This window comes from Trichogramma pretiosum, unplaced genomic scaffold, assembly GCF_000599845.2.
Source record: "Trichogramma pretiosum strain Unisexual culture from Peru unplaced genomic scaffold, Tpre_2.0 scaffold6, whole genome shotgun sequence".
Lineage (NCBI taxonomy): Eukaryota > Metazoa > Arthropoda > Insecta > Hymenoptera > Trichogrammatidae > Trichogramma > Trichogramma pretiosum.
In genome coordinates this window covers 1,671,976-1,692,744 of record NW_019641678.1, presented here as the reverse complement: position 1 = coordinate 1,692,744, position 20,769 = coordinate 1,671,976, and the positions used below count along the sequence as shown (strand labels likewise).

Below are 20,769 nucleotides of genomic sequence, written 5' to 3'. Positions count from 1 at the left end.
AGCCCTGTACACTAGCGCTCTCTACAACATTTTTTTCGCCGCATAAATTTGAGATTTTATTTTATTTCATTATAAAAAAGCAAAACTTAAAATAGTTTAATTTATACATTATCATTGGAATTGAGAATAAGTATTTAACTTTCTAAAATTAAATGCTATATACAAGCGTAATTCAGTTGTATAATGAAGTAGTTGAGAGGATTTTTGAAAAAAAATTTGGGTACTCAATATTATACTGCATTCTATAAAAAAATTTAAATAAATAAAATTTTTCAACTTTGAAAATGTATTTATTTTTATTTGTCATGAAAATAAAATTATATTTAAGATACTTTTGACCAATTAGACTGATTAGCACCACCCTAAGTCGGAATTGCAGTGGTAGTTGCTAGAATTAGCCCATTCTTCTGAAACCCAATCACTACCAAGTTGAAATGCAGCTGCTGAATCATGTACTGCATCAGCTGCTGGTGCAACTAATGGAATATCATCAGTCCAATTTTCAGTTGGAGCTATTTGAACATCATTGGTTGACCAGGGTTCAACTGAAGGAGTTTCTGAGATTAAGATCTTTAGCTTGCTCTTCTTTTTCAACCTGAAAAATGTTTTGAATTTTAATACCTTGTTTCCAATACAATTTTGAATGTGTAAATTAATAAAATTGTGATCAGAAAAGAATAAGCTATATAACATGAGTACTCTAGATATAAGTTTATCATCATCTTAGGCTGGTAATTAAATAGTAAAATATATCTTTTTTACAATATTAATTTCATAGTTATTGTTTTTACCTCCACTGGATTTCTATAGAAGAAAAGATCTATAATAACATCCCAGTTTGTTTCTCAAGGAATGACTCCTTTTATTCAGAGATCTTCTCGAGCTAAGTACCACCACATGAGGCCAATACAAGGTTGACCCTTATTGTTGCAAGGTATGGCAATATCAACAAAACTAACAGGTGAGTCAGAAAGCAATAACTGGAATATTGACATAGGATGATTCAATGATAGTATGATGGTCTGCAGCTGGATCAGTTACTATCAGAAGACGAGACTCGCGAAATGCCGACTGTAAATAATTCAAGTTCCGTTGCAATTAACTCTTGAAACGATCGCGTTCTTGTTTGTTTCTAAAGCTCCATTTTTTCTCATCAAATGATGTTCATCATACCTGAATTTGATTGGCGAAGGTTCCGGGAGTAAATCTTCCAGCAATCGCGGTAGCCTCAGTGTGAGCCGCAAATTTAAGAACAGCAGTCCGCTGATAACAAAGATTTCAGATGGATGTTCAATCGCCGATGTGGCTCGTACGGCCAATAATAGTTTTTCCCAAGTTACAATTAATTAGCTGGCAACATGTTTTTTCGGAGCACCATGACTAATTTGATCCAAATGAATTCGCGGACTTGGTTTTTTTTTTCAATATTGACAGAAAGCTTATTTTCATCGGTTGGCAAAAATCCAATAATTTGGTTTTTTTCATTCTTTCATCTATCCAATAAATGTTCACAAACCTTCACAAATCTTCTTTTAATACTTCTATAACACCCGACACTAGTAAATTTTACTTATTAAACACTAAAAGCACTATTGTTATTCACTAATTAAATGTTGAGCCACTAAATTTGCAAAAAACGATCAAGTTCTGTAATGATCGTCCCCTCCCTTCCAAAAAAACATTAAAGTATAAGTATGGGCTAATCCAAAAAACAAATAATTATAATCCGTAACTAAAAGATCTCGAGCCCATAATTATTTATTTAAAGAATGTTGGTCAAGCTTATTATTTTATATTTTAAAATTAATATTAATGCGATTCCCTTACATTTCTTCAGTTGCAGTTGTATTTTTAACTATTAAAAAAATTAAATTTGAATTCACGATTTTATAAGGAATTAAAAGAAATCATAAAAGAATGCACAAGTTTCCGAATATATTATGACGAACGCTGTACGGTATTGACACAGAAAAAATATCTGGGCGATTGTGAATGATTTATTGCTAATCTGCTCGTTTTTTTGATTACTTGACATGGATATTTTTTGAGGGTCAATATTTTTTTGAATAGTAGATTTCTTGCACTACTGCAAGTGGCGCATTCAATCGTCGCAAACGGATTCAGGAATCAGGATGTTTATTCAGGTAGTGGCGCCACCTTCAGTCTCAAAGTAATTTGCACCGACCCGCCGCGTCGCTCAAACTCTAGACGATAATGCGGACCGCAGAGGGCCAATGATTGACTCTCTTTATCGGTACATTCAGACGTTTGGGCACTAACCTATTGTTAAGAATCTCATTTTTTAAATTCAATAAAATTCATATTGGTGTGTGATCGAAATACTACCTGTGACAATGTTTCTTCATTGTATTCGTATTTCCTTTATAGTTGAGAAGAAAATGTTTTTCATTTTTCAAGCTATTTTGAATTCAAAGACCGGAACTTTTTTTGCCTTGCATAGTTCCTTCAATAATTGCACAATCCGATCGGGAGGGCGCGTAACAATCGACAGGATTAGCGAATGACATAATGCGTAGTTTTCTCAATTGGCATCGATTAGTTACAATATCCGGATCTCTCTCTCTCATTTTTTCCTGAACCCTCAAAGGAGTAAGTCTTTTTTTGAACTTTTTTACTCGTGGTTACAATCATTTTAGATTAACTTTGGAACTCTCTTCAGAGTAAGTGCGGGTTGTTCACATGAACGATTTTTGACAATAATCGATTCTAAGTATGTGAAGTACTATCTTTTGGTAGCTACCTAAATATGACTGCGTAAAGTTCACTCGTCCAAGCTAGAGTATCTCGCGCGTTTCATTTGTTTAATTAGAGCACGCAACTAAATCAATAACAATCAATTTTTTAAGATAATAATATCCAATTCTTTCAAAATAAATATTCGCGTAGAATGAAACAATGTATTGATTCACATCATTTGCAATCCCATAATTTTTTTGAGGTTGGCTCACACGCGGTCGTGTTATGCGAATGAATCCTGAGGCGATTTTGATTATTCTGAATGATCAATAGTAGTGTAGTAAATAAAATACTCATGCATAATTATCGGGTTTCTCATTACAGGTCGGATAAGAGTATTTGACTAAATAAAGTCTAAGATGTCAGGAGGTTATGAAATTCTCGCCCTCAAGGAGGAGGACGTTTCCAAAATGCTTTCGGCATCCGTGCATTTGGGATCGCAGAATATTAACTTTCAAAATAAAACTTATGTTTACAAGCGTCGTGAAGACGGGGTTCATATAATTAATTTACGTCGCACTTGGGAAAAACTCTTATTGGCCGCTCGGGTCATAACCGCCATTGAGCATCCATCCGAAGTTTTCGTTATCAGTGGACGTCCACACGGGCAACGAGCTGTTCTGAAATTTGCGGCTCACACTGGGGCTACCGCGATTGCTGGAAGATTTACGCCCGGAACCTTCACCAATCAAATTCAGGTATGATAAACATCATTTGATGAGAAAAAATGGAGCTTTAGCAACAAAAAAGTACGCGATCGTTTCAAGAGTTAATTGCAACGGAACTTGAATTATTTACAGTCGGCATTTCGCGAGCCTCGTCTTCTGATAGTAACTGATCCAGCTGCAGACCATCAAGCTATCATTGAATCATCCTATGTCAATATTCCAGTTATTGCTTTTTGTGATACTGATACACCACTTCGTTATATTGACATTGCCATACCTTGCAACACCAAAGGTAAATTTAGTATTGGTCTTATGTGGTGGTTCTTGACTAGAGAAGTTCTTAGAATGCGGGGGTCAATTCCGCGAGAAGCAAAATGGGACGTCGTCGTGGATCTCTACTTTTACAGAGAACCAGAGGAGGTGAGAAAAATTGGTACATCACAACAGCAAATCAACATTGAACGATTTATGTGCAAAATATTTTTCGTTAATTTTCTAGTCCGAGAAAGAAGAACAAGCTGATACCAAAGCTGTGCCAACACTCAAAGATATCGGAAGTTATCCTCCAGTACTGATGGATAGCGCTGCAAATGATAATTGGGATGTGAACGATATTCCTCTTTCAACACCAGTTGAAAACTGGGGTAATGATGATGTTATTCCTGCTGTAGCACCAGTTGAAAATTGGGGTAACGATACACCGGTGCCAACAACTGAAAGTTGGGCTGATGACATACCACCACCTATTAATCCCGTTAATACAGCTGGCGCCGATAACCCATTTGCAGCGCGTGCGACTGATTGGGCCGCAGTGAGTATATAATTATAAATCAAAAGTTTGACAAAATATGATGTGGAAATAAAAAATAATTTTTTTTAGGAACACGAAGATTGGAGCTCTTCTCCAGCACCAGATTTAAACTCATCTTCTTGGGGCGGCGGAAATCAGCAAAACTGGGGTTAATTTATAAACAATGAATTACAATATTTGTAATTTGACAATACCTTTGTAAAAAATTTACTGATATAAAATGTCTTGTAAATTTATTTGAAATTTCCTTCTCGAAATATTTTAGTGGTATTTACGTATTTACCAAATTTACTTTTTTTTTTCTTATAATTGAATCAATTGTTTGTCTCAGAAAACTTTCCGTGAACCTTGAATCTATAAATGCACGTATGCTCCGAATTTCCCCAATTTGATACAATTTCTAAAATGATTCGCAAGAAAGGGATTTTTTTCATTTCCGAATTCTAAAAAAATTCGATAAATTAGTTGAATGAAGTTAATGATCGATTCAACGAAAAGTCATATTTACCTTCAAAATAAAAGTTTGCGAAGGAAGACCATTTTTATCGTACATAAATGTATCAATCATTACGTATTTGCCATCTATTTCACCCTGCAAAATGTAAACTCCGTTTTTAGTTGATAAATGAAACCATGAAGCCTTGAAAAAAAACTTACCAAAATGTTGAATGTTTTTGGCGCCGAATCGATTTTTCCAGTGAGAGATGCGCTGATAGGAATGTGCTCCATCGTGACTTTATCAATGTTAATCGTCATGGCAAGTTGAATATTTATTTTCCCTTGCGATCCTTTGAACGACCAACACTCACCGGCTTGTCTCCACGGCTTTTTTGGTAACGGTAAGAAACCGAGAAATTTTATCGAAGTCCACGGGAATTTAACATAATCTTCATTATCATACCTGAATAATTTTTCGCGGCGAGTAAAAAGTATGTTTCCAAATGGGTATGCCGAAGATGGTCAATTGCGTCGAAGCTACTTTGCTAAAAGGTTCCGTATCCGGTGTATCAATAACGAATCCTCCGGCTGACTCTGATGCGAAATCTGCCATACTCAAATCTGAAAGGTACCAATTTTAGCTTTGCAAAAAAACCGCGCAATATATTCAAAAAGATACTTGATTGCACCGAACCATTAGAATTAATAAAATTGACCATTTTTTGCAATGATTTTTCAAAATTCATAACTTCAGTTTTCATTTTGATGAGTTCCTTCCGAGTAGAATGAAAATCAATGAATCGAGACTTGTCGTCGAGTTGTAAAATTTCTCCTCCATCTTCGTTATCGAAAATGTCCGCTTGATTGTGAATCGCTATGTAAAAGAACAAAATAACTGCGGCAAGAAAGTTTACTAGGGAGTATTTGAATGCATGATAAAATAAAAATCGATTGACTTACAGACGCCGAGTCCCATGTATGCGAGAACTTTGAAAATAGGTAAGAAAATAACGCCCACAATATTTAAAAATTGACCCAACTTCTTGAAAAAATCATACAGCCATAAAGCGCGTACAGCCAGTTTTGTGATGACGCGCATCACTCCTAGTTGAAAAGAAATCGTGTAACTTTACGGAATTTTTTATCGATGAAATAGAGGTACAAGGAAAATTCTTACTTTTATTGCAATTGCAATTCGGTGCCATTTTTTCTCAAACCAATGTTAGCTCCCGAGAAGTTCGGTGTGTATACGCAGCCGAGTCAGCAGACGCTAACTACCGTTTTAAATCGTAATGGAACGGTTGAAGATATCGTTCGAAATTATTCGTAACATGTAAACCACGCAAGTTGCTTAGAAATACTTTATTATGAAAAAATTTACAGTTTGGTAAAAATTATGTATGATTCGAAACGATTATTTTTATATTTTTATAACTAAAAAAAATGTAAAGAATTTTGCATCATGGCTAAATACACCGTTTCTTTTTGGCTAAGTTTTAATGCGTAACGCGAAACAAAGTGATGCATTCAAAAATAAAGAAACCTTTTCACTATCCTGGGCAAAGTGAAGAAAAGTTAAATGGTTTGAATTCGGCCATGCGAAGTCGGAAACTGCTGTCGATCGATTCCTCGATGCATCTTTTCAAGGGCGAAAAAGAAATCGATTCAGAAATAATAATTTTTTATTTCACGTACATAAATTTATACTCACCGGCAAAGCTGCTCCTTCGAGTCCAAAATCGCGTAGAGGCAAAGAAACTTGGCTATGTTCGGAAATGGCAAGAAAAATCGGCGTGCAGGAGTTATGAAGCTCGAAATAATGCGAGTTTCGGCGGTACTTGAGCGTTTCTTCAACCTGCGTCGTATTTTGGACAAACAATGATAAATGTATCGACCATCCCACTACGGTAAATACATGCATGATTTACACGACGCACGTAGGCCAATTTAAAAGTTTATTACTCACTCGAAAGCAGGAAACGAAGCAACCCATGTCTGGGCCCTTCGCTCTTGTACAACTCGCGCGTGGACTAGCTCGTGGACTAGCTTGCGACCGGAATGCGTGCTTGGCTCGATTGCGCGCGAGCGTCGAGCAAATTTTCAGGTGCGCGACACGCGTACGCGACTTTACGAGCAGGGTTAAACGCATGCGCTTCGAATCTGCCCCATGCCCTTTGCTACTTTCCAACTTGCCTACATATACCTATGTGATAGACCCTCCTTTCCATCAAAAAGATTCAATTTCCCCGATCGTACCGGACATGTAATTTTATTACTTTTTAATAATCGTGAAAGAGACTAATCTGAGGTATCGCTCGACTCATCGGTGCCTCTTGAATTAATCAGAGCTCTCGATTGTTTGAGGCCCTACACGTTTAATACACCGATTAAATTTTACCTTCTGATTTTAAATTCGGTGAGTGAAATATTTGTGAACGAATATCGTTAATTTTTGCCGATTAATCTCGTACGATCCTTAGACACGTCTTACAATGTACAAGAGCGGATGTAAAGCTTAATAATCATCGATCAAGATCGTATTTTCGGTACAAAATGTTCATATCAAATTGTACAGACATTCCGAAAGTAGTTGAGATTTTCGATAAATATGGTCACATAAAAGCCCACCTGTCGCCTCTAAATACACAACGTAATAGCGAGAGTGTAATTATGATGATGAGTGCGTCGGGTAGCACGCACATACGCAGTCAGGAGCAGGCCTCGATGCAGGAGGCGGGGGTGGCACACATCAAACGCACGCCTGGCTCGATCATTTTTTGAGCGCTGCCGGATACAAGGCGCAAAATGGAATTGCAAAGCGAGCGCTGGCACTTTTACTAAATCCAATTTCCCTCGCCTCTTTGCAGCTTTGAAATTTAAAGCTCGAGGCTAAAGATGTCATTCGATTGTTTATAAATGAATCATCGTTTGGGAAAATCAGCCTTAATTACAAGGCAACCAGGCCTACTTTCATCGGCGTATAAATGCAGAAAACAAAAAAAAAAATAAGCTGCCCGATACCTCGTCGCGAGTAATATATCGAATGACACGCGTTATTGGCGCAGCGCCAGGCGAAACAATCGACGCTAGTAATTACACCGCCAAACAAATACAGTGCTTGATTAGCGGCGCGAGAGCGAGAGATCGAGTCAGAGAAGAAAGAGGCGACGCGCTAGAACATCCGATAAGAAAAAGAGGCGCAGAGATCGGCATGTTCGAGCTGTTGGGGCCGGTGCGCGACTTGTTGGCCGGTCAGCATCAGCAGCAGCAGCAGCAGCAACAGCAACAGGCGGCCGCCAATCGGCCCTACCCACTGCGCATCGACAACGTCAGCTTCAGACTGCACACGCAGCTGAGCTTCGCCCTTCTGGCCTGCTGCGCGGCCCTCGTCAGCGCCAAGCAGTTTTTCGGCGAGCCGATCGTCTGCATCAACCACTCCGGACTCGGTATACCATCGATCACTAGAAAATACGATGGCGCTTGAGGTTATATAACATGTGTACCGATCGTTGCGCAGAAACAGAGTCGGTCAACATCTACTGCTGGATCTACGGCACGTTCACGGTCAAGCGGCACCTGCGAGGCGTAACGGGACGACAGGTCGCCGCTCCAGGCGTGGCTCAAGCCTCCGATGGCGACGAGATATACCAGCACAAATATTACCAATGGGTCAGTAGCAGCTTGAGTTTATATATAGTAATGGCCAAAAGATGGATTTGGTTTGGCACGTTTGCGTTGGGTTGTGCTGGGACAGGTGTGCCTGGTGCTGCTGCTGCAAGGCCTGGCCTACTACGTGTCGGGGGCCCTGTGGCGCGCATGGGAGGCCGGCCTCATGTGCCAACTGAGCAACGAGCTGGCCGGCTCCGGTCGCATCTCCTCGGCTCTGGGGCCCGACGACTCCCCCTGGACGGAGGAGGTCAAGTCGCGCGTCTGCGCCTACTTCGCCGAGGCCCGACTCAGCAGGGCCCACGAGCTCTACGCCCTGCGCTTCGCCAGCTGCGAGCTGCTCAACTTCCTGCTGACCCTCGGCCAGTTCTGCCTGCTGGACAAGTTCCTCGAGGGCCGCTTCGCCAGCTACGGCCTCGACGCCCTGAGCTTCCTCCTGTCGCAGCCCGAGGCGAGCTCCCTGCGCCAGCGCTACCAGCCGAGCTCGCGAGTCGACCCGATGGCCCGGCTCTTTCCCAAACTGGCCAAGTGCACTCTGCACACTTTCGGCTCGACGGGCTCGAGCCAAGTGCACGACGCCCTCTGCGTTCTCTCGCTCAACGTCGTCAACGAAAAGGTCTTCGTGTTCGTCTGGTTCTGGATGGTCTTCCTCTTTGTCGTCGGCTCTTTCGCGCTTATCTACAGGTACAAAACTTATACCGCTCGTTACTCTCCTTTCGATACGCAGGCCGATTTATTTCTATTCTTATCTGCCGCAGAGTCGTCGTACTGACGCAGAGGTGGGCGAGAATTTTGTTGTTGAGGGCGAGCACGCGCGGCAGTTTGCCCAAGTCGTTGGCGCACCGCCTGACCGTCGGCTCGAGCTACGGCGAGTGGTTCGTCCTGCGCCGACTCTCCATGAACGTCAGTTTGGCCGTCTATCGACGATTGCTCCTCGATCTCGCTGAGCACTACGAAGCTGACCATCGTACTCACAAGCATATCTCTTAGATTTGTGTCTCTTTTACTTTTATATAAATATATGCGCGGTATCCGCATTATTCGTATAGATATTATATTATTAGCTACTCGTATGGATTATATAAATCTTTTATTTATAAATTCATATTTATCTATGAGCTTTTCAGCGTTTTTTTGCCAATTAAAAGCATATCTTCTGTATGAATATTTTTATTTCATAAAAAATCGTACCGTTCAATTTCTTTTCAATTTCGTTCGCTTTCAATTCGTCGAGTAATAAAGTATGAGCATGACGCTTCGATCCTTCGATCGGTGTCAATGATACGAGAAAAGAGCTTTATTGCGCATATATTATATCATTTACGCGGTGCAGGCACCTGTACTCGAGGAAACGATCGACGGGCCCTGTCGAAAACAGATTTGAGCAATTCCTGGCTATATGCAAGCGTACGCTGTATACACTTCATGACGCAAAAACAGGCGACCATGTACAGCGGCATGCGTGTACAGCCCTAGGACGGATAGGAAAACTTTGCAGATCAAACGACGCTAGATTGACTTTTCAAACATCGATGTGCTTTAATACGTACGCACTTGACTTATCCTTATATTCATATGAGAGCCTCCTATGGCTGTATCGTTTAATTCCCTAGAGACTTTCGAGTGTTATTCGCATTGTACTTGGCAATTGCTCTTTCTAGCATATCAACAAATCTCGTTACAACTCTGCCAACGAATTTTTATCCTTAGTTAGAGAACGGAGTACGAAACAATAAAACAAATAATTTCTGATGAATCGCGGATATGAAAAAAGCTGAAAAATAACATTTCAAAGCAGTTTTATTTTCAACTGAGCGAATTTTTAATAAAATCATTCAAAAGCTGAGAAAAAGTACGAGAAAAAGATTTTCCATCTTTAAACTAAACTACCGAATCCCGAAATTTAACATTAGTAGCCCAAATTTCAAAGCTCCCGAGTAAGATGAAATGCATCATAATTTTGAAGTATATATTTTGAACTTATTTTACGGCCAATTCTCAACAGACAAATCTCTCGATTCCGGCAGTATCGGATATTTATAATTTACTTTACTCTGATCAGATTTGAAACTATTGAATTTGATGAAATATACTGACGAATAATCGGGCGCAATGGATCATCATAATTCCATAAGTACTTGGAAGTAATCGAATTTTTAATTATTTCTGGTTAATTGCGCTTATATTTCATTGTTAGTCATCGACATGAAATTAAAAATTGTTCTATTGCGAAGGTTCGTACACAATAGAGGCAATTTAATTACTTGGGCATTGACTTTTTTAAGGGAACAATGATGAATTCTTGCGGTGACGTCCAAGGTTGTAGCACCAATAATTTTTCACTTTTACATTCTTGAACTCTGTCAAATTCTTCTCTTTTCCCTATAGTTTAGGTCATTAACGCATTTAACTAAAGCAACGTAATGCATGTACTGTTCGCGCGTCGCACCAATGCTGAACGGCAATTGTCTCTTATTGATTTTTTTAAAACTCTTTCATCGTTCAAAGAACGTGTACGCATTATTGTGCACTTCAATCATTTCTATTTGTCCCCTATAAGATTTTAAATTTTGAAAATTTTGAAAAATAATAATTTTTGTTTTGGGCGATACTTCGTCAAGTAAATAGGTGGGCAAGTTTAATATACTGCGTAAAGTATATCGACTTTCAAATCTTGAAGCCTACAAAATAATTCTAAATACAATGGTTATTAAACTTCAGGGATAAGTTGGCACAAGTTGTGCACACGGGATGAAATTACTCATTGTCGACAGCAGGTTATTAAATGCGAAAAGAAGCATGGCCCAAAACATAAACGTACCGAGACAAAGTAACGATGGCACATTAATTTATCGCACGCAAGGAGAAAATTTTCCCTTGCGCTCGCGAACATCAAAGGCTTCTCTCTTTAGACGAACAAGTCGTATCGCTTTTTCGCCAGCTTCGCTCTATCAGGTGATTTTACTATGCTGCGTTGCCTTCAAGGGACGACTTGATAAAATGTACATTGGATTTATTATGATCCCAAAGTTGCTTTTATGCAGATGCTGAAGTCAGGTTGAAAATGAAAAGTATCCTATTTGTTTTTTTAATTTTTCAGTGAATACTGTTATAAATATTTAGCTTGATAAATATGCTTCCTCCTAGAATAAGCTTTGGGATAGGCTCGATAAAGAGTTTTTGAACCAGACGTCGTCGGATTAATTTGGTGCACCTAATCGTAAACTACGTTAAATTCTCAATGAATATTCATAATCTTTTGGCTACATCATAACATTATTTTTTATTATTAGAATTTGGGTCTGATTATCCATTTTTTATGAAAATCATCAAGTTCAAAAGATCTGAAAAGATTTTTATGGGTAATCAAGTACCATAAATCAATTATTAATTTAAACATTATTAAAATAATTTATTATGAGATGAATAAATTATAATTCTATTTTGTTGATATACTACTATATAATCATTTTTTTTTTATATACTGATATAATCATTTTTTAATGCATTATCAACTTAAATAAAATTTGTGAGGTTTAACTCAATTTTACTTTCATGTGATTCATGATACAGATTAGTATTTTTGCAATCAGAATGAAGTTAAGAGTTAAAACAAGTTTTTCCCACTATAAATATTTAACCTGACATTAGAATAAGTGACAAACTGATAGGTTTAAATTGAATAATATTTACATTTATTTTATTTACCATGAATATATTTATAAATTTATATGATTATTTTAGATACATAAAATAAACTACCAAAAGATTTATACAAATATAAAAATAAAAAAATATTACACGTAAAAAATATTTTGTTGCTTCTATATGAGAATCAAGTTAAAATTAATCTCTATACATAATTGTAAACTATACACATTATTTTTAAATTGTAATATATAAAAAATCATTGGGAATCACTCGAAGAACTACTAGATGAATCAGTTGACATGACTTCCACATCTTCTGTTTCTTGTTTGTGGGTATTAATAGGAACTGTACCTTGTCCTGTCACTGACATATGTATTTCACCAGATGGGTGCCAAGCAAATGGACCTCCAACTTGCGGTGGGATGGTTTCTGTTTGTTGCCCACTTGGCCTATGCAGACCGGTAATATTACTATGTGGTCCAACCATTTGTCCATTAAGTGGTAAATCGCTAAGCCTGCCAAGACAACCAACTCTCATTTCTATATCTGTTGGATAAGGACGTCTAGGATCACCTTGTTGCCAACTTAGAGGGGCACATACAGCATTAGAAGCACTTATTCTGTGAGCATATTTTATAAGCTCCTCCGAAGGAACAGGCCTTTTGTTAGCCTTCGCTATGGACTGTAATTTTTGACGGGCCTGGAAAATGGAAGTAGCTAAAATTTGTTCAGCTTCTTTTAACTGTTTTTGGAGCTGTTGAATTTCTTGATCTTGAGCATGAACTTCTGCTTTTAAAGTTTCCATTTTTTGATTGATTTTGGCTTGCTCTTCAGCTTTGGTTAAAAAACTTTTTAGTTCTTTATCTTTATTTATAAGTAGTTCAATAAGAATTGAGTGATCAGAAGTGGAAAGCTTGAGATGTTTTGCAGCAGTTATATTTTCTATCAATTCTTTTGATATAATTTCCATGTCATCAACCACCGAAAGCAACATTTCCCTTGTACTTTTGTGAATAGACATTTTGTGGAAGGAAAGTGTAAACAAGTGTAAAGTAACAAAAAATTTTTTTCAAATACCTAGAATAAAGATAAATAATTAGAAGCTAAAACATTTGTTTACAATAAAAATAACCTATAATGTTGAAAAAATGTACCTCTGCCTGGTTTTTTACGTAATATATCTACGTAAATTTAACTTTGAAAAAATATCCAAGTGTTTATCAGAACGAAGAGAAAATTTTCTCACGTAAAAGGCACAAATTATATGTTACAATTGTCAACAAAACACGTAGACTGAAACTTCATGAAAACGAACATAAATACACACTCGTGTAACCAACTATACTGTTCTGCTGCTTTAGCCTGATAGCAATAGCAATGCTTCCACTGGACTGGACACTATTACATTCCCCTCTTCCACTGTTCTATAGATCTCATTGGATTTGTTAATCCGGCCGCTGAGGAGAAAAAAAAGGGGGGGGGGGTTGGTGATCAATAGTTTTTTTATTTGGAACTTGTATAATTTTGAAATTTTTTAAAAAATTGCTAAAATATTCTAAAAAAATTCTAGAGTATTTTTAAAGCACTTTTGAGAGTTTTTAACTTCAGTAATTTTTTTTTAAAGTTGATATTTTTCGAGAAAAAAACCTTGAAATTTGATTTCATAGATTTAAAATACGTCGATAAACATTAGTTGTTTTTGCAGACCGCAATCCCTTTCTTCCAGCCGCTGTGTACATACGACGGTACGGTGTCCTCACGCTGTATAATATAGTCAATAAGCGATGTGCATCCAAATTGAAGTACGCAGATACCTTTTAACTGACGGTCACAGATCGCAAAATTTACCGTAACAATGTAATAATATGCCGGCTTTCTATGCACTACTGTCTACTTCACTCCAACAACAGGGCCAGCTTACAGTTGATGTTCGTTTCGCATAGCTTTGGCGTCTCGAGTAACTATACCTACTATAGGCACTACAGCTCTGGGCTGCCAGCTCTTTTTCTATACAGGATATATATGGTTTATTCTTCAAAAATTTGCTCATTATCATATCTACAAGTCACTTTTTTTAAAATAGCGCAAATAAACCAAAACTAAAATTTTAAATTTTTTGTGATCGTTATATTTGACATCAAAGATAGGTAACATCTCTTCAAGGTGCTTAGAGCGAAATATCGAATTGACTCAAAATTCTCGAGCTGGAATAATTTTTTTGAAGTCGGCACTCTCATAAAGCTCTTTATTTTAGGGCCGAATTTTGGGCTTTTTGAAAAATTGTATTTATTGATTACTTATCCAACGTTGTTAATTAAAGAAGCGATTCGTCACTTCCATTAGAATCACCTCCGTGGGCAAAACTAATCAATTTAAAGAATCAATGATACCGATTTATTTTGTGCACAGAATTTCTACTTAAACGAGGTTAAATAATTCAAACCGACAAATTAAATAAAAGTTTTTCACTTTCAATCCTCGCGTAAACAGATTTCTGAAGAATGAACCATATATATAACATGTACATTTATATATTGCCGTCTCAGCGTAAGAACCACCTTGATAAACTTGAGCGGTAAAAATGTGCCTTAGTCCTATCATTTCAACACTTACAGAACTAAGGATGTTTTTATAACTCTAGCTTATAAAGGTTATTCTGGCGCTGAGACAGCGATATAATAACGCAGCTTCTTTCTGCTGCCCGAAGGTTTTCCTCCTATCTCATATTCGCACAATTGGTGCTGCCTCGCTCTACCGAGAAGTCGCTGTTCCTCCAATAGACTCGGATTTGCCGTACTTCGTGCGGGTGTACTTTTTCGGGTTCGTTTTCTCCTTCGTTCAACGTTTTTACATCCTTTATAATCAGACGCGCAGTTAATTTTTCAACGGTTCGATTCAGGGACTACCTATACGGCATACGCTCTGCATCGTTATTCATGTGCACTCGATAAAAGTTCAGTTTATCAGTTTTCGTTCGATTTTTGCGCTTCTCTGCAGCTGCTGGTGCTACTGCTGGTGCTGCGATCGTAGCTGCATAATAGCCGTTAGCAAAGGAAAAAAATTATATACCGAGTAACAACTAACACGGTCCATACTATTGATTGTGCTGCGAACATGGATCGTGAGCTTATTGACAAATTCATTGAAATAACTGGTACGTATCTACGAGGTGGGAATGTGTATGGTTGAAATAGAAATTGTGCACAAATGAATGTTTTTTTTTGCACTGCAGCTCATGTCATGAGTATGCACGTATACCTTCGATATGAAGGTACGAAAGATGTACAAAAAGAGCGAGAAAAATGATATAAAAAGAGTGAGAAACTTTGAAGCTTGCAATATTTCTTCTTCAAACTCTTGCATTATCTAAAAGATTACTTTTTAAATAAAAAAAGCATTACTAAGCGTATACTATTAGCCTTAAATTGATTTTAATTAATGTAAGTTAGTATTTTATTGGTAAAAGAAAGGTTAGAATCGGTTGATGACTTGGTAAACTACTCTTTGTTAGAACATGCCTTGTTTATCTTCTATATTCTCTCAAAATAATTTTACTGGGTCTATCATTAACAATCTACATTATATTAACTTTTGGTTGAAATTTATATTTTATGAACAACAACTTACTGCAACTCATTATAATTAGAATGCTTAAATTTATTCAATTTCTTTACTTTAATTAATTATAACACAATTAACATTTGAATTCATGTTAATTTTAATGTTCATAATAATTAATCTGAAAAACCATATATTTCCAAATTTAGGAGAAGGAGAAGACACAGCTGCTCAATACCTGTCTCTGACCGATGGAAATTTAGAATCAGCAATAAGTTTATTGTTTGAAGCCGGTGGTGGTGGTGGTGGTGGTATCGCTGACAGTACAGAACCAAGGCCAATAGTTAATCTTGATGATGAACCTGAAGTTAGGCCGCCTATTTTGCCGACTCAGGAAGTCCTTGTTCCGCCAGATGTCACATGCTCTTATCCTAGGTCTTCTAACAGCATATTTGACAGATTTAGAGATTTTGCCGTTGAAACAAGTTAGTACCACATACAACTTTTTTTATTGATTATTTTATGAAAGATTGTTTACTAAATTTGTATGTGTTAATTCAATAGGGAGACAAGAAGAAGAAATGACACAAAGAGCATTAGGCGCTAGAAGAACAACCAATCGCAATAATAGACAGAGACGTTTGGAAGATTTATTCAGACCTCCTTGCGACATATTGTTTTTAGGTTCATTTATGGAAGCAAGGGAACATGCTAAAAGCATGAATCGTTGGTTACTTGTCAATGTGCAAGACCAACAAGAATTTTCATGTCAAGTTTTGAATCGTGATGTTTGGCCCAATGCTCAAATTCGTGAAATCATAAATGATCATTTTGTGCTGTGGCAGGTAAATGAAAAATAAATATGATTCAATTAAAATATCCTACCTAAGCCTGCAAAAGAATGTCTCAAATTTGTGGGGAATTAGTTATCAAGACAAGGAAAATGAAAATTTAATTTGGCTGCAGATCCAAAAATATGACTATTGGCTAGAATTATACAAAAACAAGTTTTCGGAATAATGTAGCTGATTAAAATTATTTCAGGTTCTTTCAAATTCAATAGATGGAAAACGTTACATTGATTTTTATAATGTGGCAAGCTACCCGTACATGGCTATCATTGATCCAAGAACGGGTGAATGCATGCGCACAATCATTAACAACATTACAGTTGATACTCTTGTATCTGATCTGAATGACATGTTAAGTACACATGCATCTCCTGATAATGTTGAAACTACTCCAATCAAAAAGAAAACTTCAGTCTCTTTTTCAGAAAATCTTCAAAATGAAGCTGCATCTAATTCGGTAATTTATTTATAATATTAATGTTGTATCATAAAGAAAAACAAAGAAACAACAAAAATCTAAAATAATTTCATTATTTTTAGTACATGACAAATGTAAAACGATCTCGAGTTATTGATGCTAGTGCTACTAGTACTAAGACTACATCTGAATCAGGTATTATACAATATAAAATTTCTATTTTTAAATATTAAGGGCTATTATTATCGCATAATAATGTTTAAAAAAGATTTAAGGGAATCAAAACCGAGCACAAGTGTGATGAGTGCACCCAAAACAGCAAATTTCATCAGTAAAAGATCTAAAATTGATGAAATGGAGAAATCTATTGAAATAGAACCAGAACCTCCAATTGATCCAGCTGCACCCACAGTAAAACTGTGTCTTCGTTTGCCAAATGGTAGTAAAGAAACTATCACTATTGTGGCTAATGATACAATTGAGGTAAGTCCTTGTCATAATTGAATTATCAATTTAAATGTTAAGTTATACAACTAACTTATCCAACAGAACTTCATGAGGAGAATGGAAAGAATGGGCTATCCTGCATCGGAATACACTTTTCTTATACCTTTTCCAAAAACGAACATTGGAGAATTATCGATGGATATAAGGCTTGTGGATACTATACTTTATCCTACTAATACAGTATTTATTACGAAAATATAGTCGATCTGAGAGAAAAAAAGTGATTTTTCACAGTTTTCTGATTAAGAAACTTTTTTCATTGTGGTTTTAAACTTGTCGAAAAAAGAGTGTATCTGTGTATTTTATAGTCCTGCCTAAATTTTTTTGATTCGTTTTATTAGTGAGTTTTAAAAAATTGTGAAGTAAAAATTATTAAATTACATTCATCTTTACTTTTGATCAAAGTTGTTTTTAAGAATATTTCAAAACCATTACTCTTTTATAGTTCATCATGAATATAATTTTCAAACATCAAATTCAATTTTGAATACATAGTTTGTACATATTAATTGCTGTCAATCATAACTTGTACATTAAAATTAATAATACTGTAAATTCACTGCCGCATAAGAAAAATTCTTTAAAATTTTTGTCTTATATCAAACGTCTTTATTTTCAATACTGAATGTATGGGTACGTTTTAAATAATTTATAAGCAATTTTGAAAGAAAATACATACAATATATGTATGTTCAGTAAAAGTATGACTTGCAAATTAATACATTATTATTATAAATTAGTTATAATTAATACAGTTAATTTTTGCTAAAATAAATATAGTTATTTGATTAAGGATCGTTCTATAGACATGTAAAATAATTTTAAAAGTTCATTTGTTTTAAAAGAGGGTTTATAAAATTTAAACATTTAAATAAACAGAAGTATTCATATTACTCTTATTACTCAATATGTATATACAAAAAACTTGATATTTCTGTAAAATTCGCTCAATAACTTTGTTGTAACACCTTGTAATAACATATTATGGTATAAAAAATTTTAAATCTGATGAGTTTCTTATCATTAGTTTACAAAATAATAACTATCTTTGTAATACAGGTATTAATAAAAGTTATTGAAATTTCAAAAAAAAAATTGAAACATTGTCGAAAAATTATAACTTATATTTATGAAATAGAGTAATATAAACAGAGAATGATTGAATAATTTCAAAAGTATTGAGCAGTCCTTGATACCTGTGTCGCTATGGTTGATAGCTCCATTACGTCTTTTTGTTTTGAATCCTTATAGAAATCGCGTCTAATTTTTTAGATGTATTCAATCTTGCTTTTTCAATAAATTTTCGGTTTGCACAGCCAGTTTACCAAAAAATAAGTCTAAAAAAAAAAGCTTGAAAAGTTAATCAAATAATACAACGAAGCCACTTAAATTTTAAAATTGATTCAAATTTTTATGTAAACAGAATATTATTTTACAATTTTAAGGTGAGTATTTCATTAATATTTAAAACTTTTGGTTTAATAATATATTTGACAAGTCGTTAATGACGTAAAATTCTATACCTAAAAGGGCACTTCTAAATTATTTACAATACTAGAGCAATATGGAGTATATACGGATCAATTAAACAATATTTTTATGTAGATTGAGTGTCATAGTCACATTCAATATTCTAAATATATTTCATTGAAAAGCATTACAATTGTTTAGAAAAATTGAGAGTAATAAGAGACTAATAATATTTATCTTTAAAATTTTTTTTTCAAGATGTGAATCTAGTATCAATGACAGAAAAATTGACAGATTGATAAACAATTAAAACATCTGAATTCATAAATGTAATCATACATGTTTGGTAACAATTTGTGAGTATCATTTATATATCACAGAAATCATTTCAATCTACACTTTTTTCAGTAATTTAAATGAGTAATCAATTTTTGATTATCAAAGATTTGTAATAACATGAACAAAACAAAAACCTAGAAAATGAAATATGCATTCGCTGATAAAATCTTAAAAAAAATATTATGAGAGAGTATTAAAATTTTGCCTTAATAATTTTAAATTGTTTGTCTCTCATATTGAATGAGACATGAAAAACCTGAAATTAAAATTTGTAGACAAAATCTTTGCCAACTTAAAAAGAAATGTTTTTCAACTTGTACAATTTTTTTTTATGAAAAGTTAAAAAAAAATTTTTTCTTTACCAAGTTCTGACATAGGATTTTTAAAATAAATGTTACTTTTATATATGTATATATATTGATTCATTAAATAGCAGGCTTAGGTCTTGCCTTTTTGAGTTGAACTTTTTAAAAATTGCAATGATAATCACAATATTGATATTCTGTATGACAAAAATATTAATCACCAAGATTACCCCAATGGTGAGAAAAATAGAACTCAAAAAAAAGATATATTTTTACTTAAGAATTAGAAATTAGATTAAAAATATGGAACTCATTAAAATACATAATATTTATTTCAATTTTAATCAAAGATACCAGGCTGCATACCAAGTTGCTCCATAAGTTCGCCCATGGGAGTGCGTTTAAGTCCAATTCCTTCAACTTTATTTGCTAGTTTATTTTTTATGTTCCTTAGTCTCAGCGAGGCGTGGACAAATATTACTGTAGTTTCAGAACTTTTTATTTACATGTTCAATCAATTAAATCTTCCATTCAATGTAATAAAAATTACCTGATATTGGCATCAAGACACCAAAAAGAAACACTAGAAGCGATCCAAAAGTATACGTCAGGAATCCAGCCCCTCCAAGCATGGAAATAACTCCAAGTGCAGGGTACTTTTTTTTCAAGTTATGGATTGCTCTGCCTTCTTTTGATACATAAGCAAAGGCTAATATAATTAAACCTACCGCTATTGTACCAATGAGCATTTTGACAGGTTGTAAAAATCTGTGACATAAAAAAAAAAATTCTAGATTTTGTAGAGGTCGGAGGTAAGCAATTTAAAGTAAAAGTGATATACGAACCCAACAAATGCAAAAATTATGACAGCAGTCACGAAATAATTTGTCTGATAATAGAGCATGTTGTTAACAACTCGATTATTCCATTTTTCAAGATCACGCCAGTTTGGCAATTGAAATCTCGCCGAATCGAGGAGGAATTCGTCAAGACTTCTCAAAGGTGGAACTTCCATCTCTGACGAGCCTTTTATTTTATGCATTTAGTAATAGGTTTTAAACTGACTTACTGCTCTTATAGAAACTAAATGAGGCAACGTCGACGATGTGCAAGACGAAATTTTGACTTTTTCTTTTTACTGTATTTATCCGCTCGATTGCTAAAGTTTATTTCCGAACGATGATGTCAATACAACTATAGGATGCGTTTGAACACGCCATATAAGTGTGACGTTTTATTTATTATTATACATTCACTATTCCACCGTCTGGTCATCAGCTGTGCTGACCAATACAAATCACCTACGATGTAGCAGAACGAACGCGTCGCG

General features: G+C 35.4%; 7 protein-coding genes across 9 annotated transcripts; 3 read left to right on the top strand and 4 right to left on the bottom strand.

Moving 5' to 3' along the window:
* Positions 1-541: 541 nt before the first annotated feature.
* LOC106657772 (40S ribosomal protein SA-like) lies at positions 542-1,343 on the bottom strand (the record flags this gene model as incomplete). The annotated part of the gene is given in 5 exon segments (XM_023460788.1): positions 542-595; positions 792-969; positions 971-1,071; positions 1,174-1,259; positions 1,262-1,343. Coding segments are annotated over 5 exon segments (501 nt in total), but the record flags the coding sequence as incomplete, so codon positions are not given.
* A 1,162-nt stretch (positions 1,344-2,505) lies between these two features.
* Positions 2,506-4,479, top strand: LOC106657882 (40S ribosomal protein SA-like). 3 transcript variants are annotated; one of them, XM_014379578.2, is made up of 5 exons: positions 2,506-2,610; positions 3,082-3,455; positions 3,558-3,845; positions 3,925-4,236; positions 4,306-4,479. In XM_014379578.2, the coding sequence occupies exons 2-5, from the start codon at positions 3,117-3,119 to the stop codon at positions 4,387-4,389; spliced, it is 1,023 nt and encodes a 340-aa protein (XP_014235064.1). In that variant the 5' UTR covers positions 2,506-2,610; positions 3,082-3,116; the 3' UTR covers positions 4,390-4,479. The 3 variants fall into 3 exon arrangements, with proteins under 3 accessions (XP_014235064.1, XP_014235065.1, XP_023316541.1); XM_014379579.2 differs by lacking the exon at positions 2,506-2,610 and adding an exon at positions 2,612-2,681; XM_023460773.1 differs by lacking the exon at positions 2,506-2,610 and adding an exon at positions 2,713-2,731.
* A 71-nt stretch (positions 4,480-4,550) lies between these two features.
* On the bottom strand, positions 4,551-5,045 carry LOC106657771 (SUN domain-containing protein 3-like). The gene is made up of 3 exons (XM_023460774.1): positions 4,894-5,045; positions 4,745-4,828; positions 4,551-4,679 (listed from the first exon to the last, which is right to left on the bottom strand). The coding sequence occupies exons 1-3, from the start codon at positions 4,990-4,992 to the stop codon at positions 4,551-4,553; spliced, it is 312 nt and encodes a 103-aa protein (XP_023316542.1). The 5' UTR covers positions 4,993-5,045.
* A 2,840-nt stretch (positions 5,046-7,885) lies between these two features.
* Positions 7,886-9,330, top strand: LOC106657769 (innexin inx2-like). The gene is made up of 5 exons (XM_014379444.1): positions 7,886-8,120; positions 8,192-8,343; positions 8,429-8,530; positions 8,588-9,024; positions 9,099-9,330. Exons 1-5 carry the CDS (start codon positions 7,886-7,888, stop codon positions 9,328-9,330), a joined length of 1,158 nt encoding a protein of 385 aa, XP_014234930.1.
* A 2,826-nt stretch (positions 9,331-12,156) lies between these two features.
* On the bottom strand, positions 12,157-13,406 carry LOC106657926 (mediator of RNA polymerase II transcription subunit 4). Its single transcript, XM_014379641.2, has 2 exons — positions 13,146-13,406; positions 12,157-13,068 (listed from the first exon to the last, which is right to left on the bottom strand). The coding sequence occupies exon 2, from the start codon at positions 13,010-13,012 to the stop codon at positions 12,248-12,250; it is 765 nt and encodes a 254-aa protein (XP_014235127.1). The 5' UTR covers positions 13,013-13,068; positions 13,146-13,406; the 3' UTR covers positions 12,157-12,247.
* Positions 13,407-14,685: 1,279 nt separating this feature from the next.
* LOC106657957 (UBX domain-containing protein 7) lies at positions 14,686-18,334 on the top strand. The gene is made up of 7 exons (XM_014379683.2): positions 14,686-15,145; positions 15,759-16,034; positions 16,114-16,394; positions 16,594-16,857; positions 16,941-17,013; positions 17,087-17,301; positions 17,368-18,334. Exons 1-7 carry the CDS (start codon positions 15,106-15,108, stop codon positions 17,524-17,526), a joined length of 1,308 nt encoding a protein of 435 aa, XP_014235169.1. The 5' UTR covers positions 14,686-15,105; the 3' UTR covers positions 17,527-18,334.
* Positions 18,335-18,429: 95 nt separating this feature from the next.
* Positions 18,430-20,759, bottom strand: LOC106657959 (PRA1 family protein 3). Its single transcript, XM_014379685.2, has 4 exons — positions 20,285-20,759; positions 19,990-20,207; positions 19,806-19,919; positions 18,430-18,662 (listed from the first exon to the last, which is right to left on the bottom strand). The coding sequence occupies exons 1-4, from the start codon at positions 20,479-20,481 to the stop codon at positions 18,604-18,606; spliced, it is 588 nt and encodes a 195-aa protein (XP_014235171.1). The 5' UTR covers positions 20,482-20,759; the 3' UTR covers positions 18,430-18,603.
* Positions 20,760-20,769: the final 10 nt, after the last annotated feature.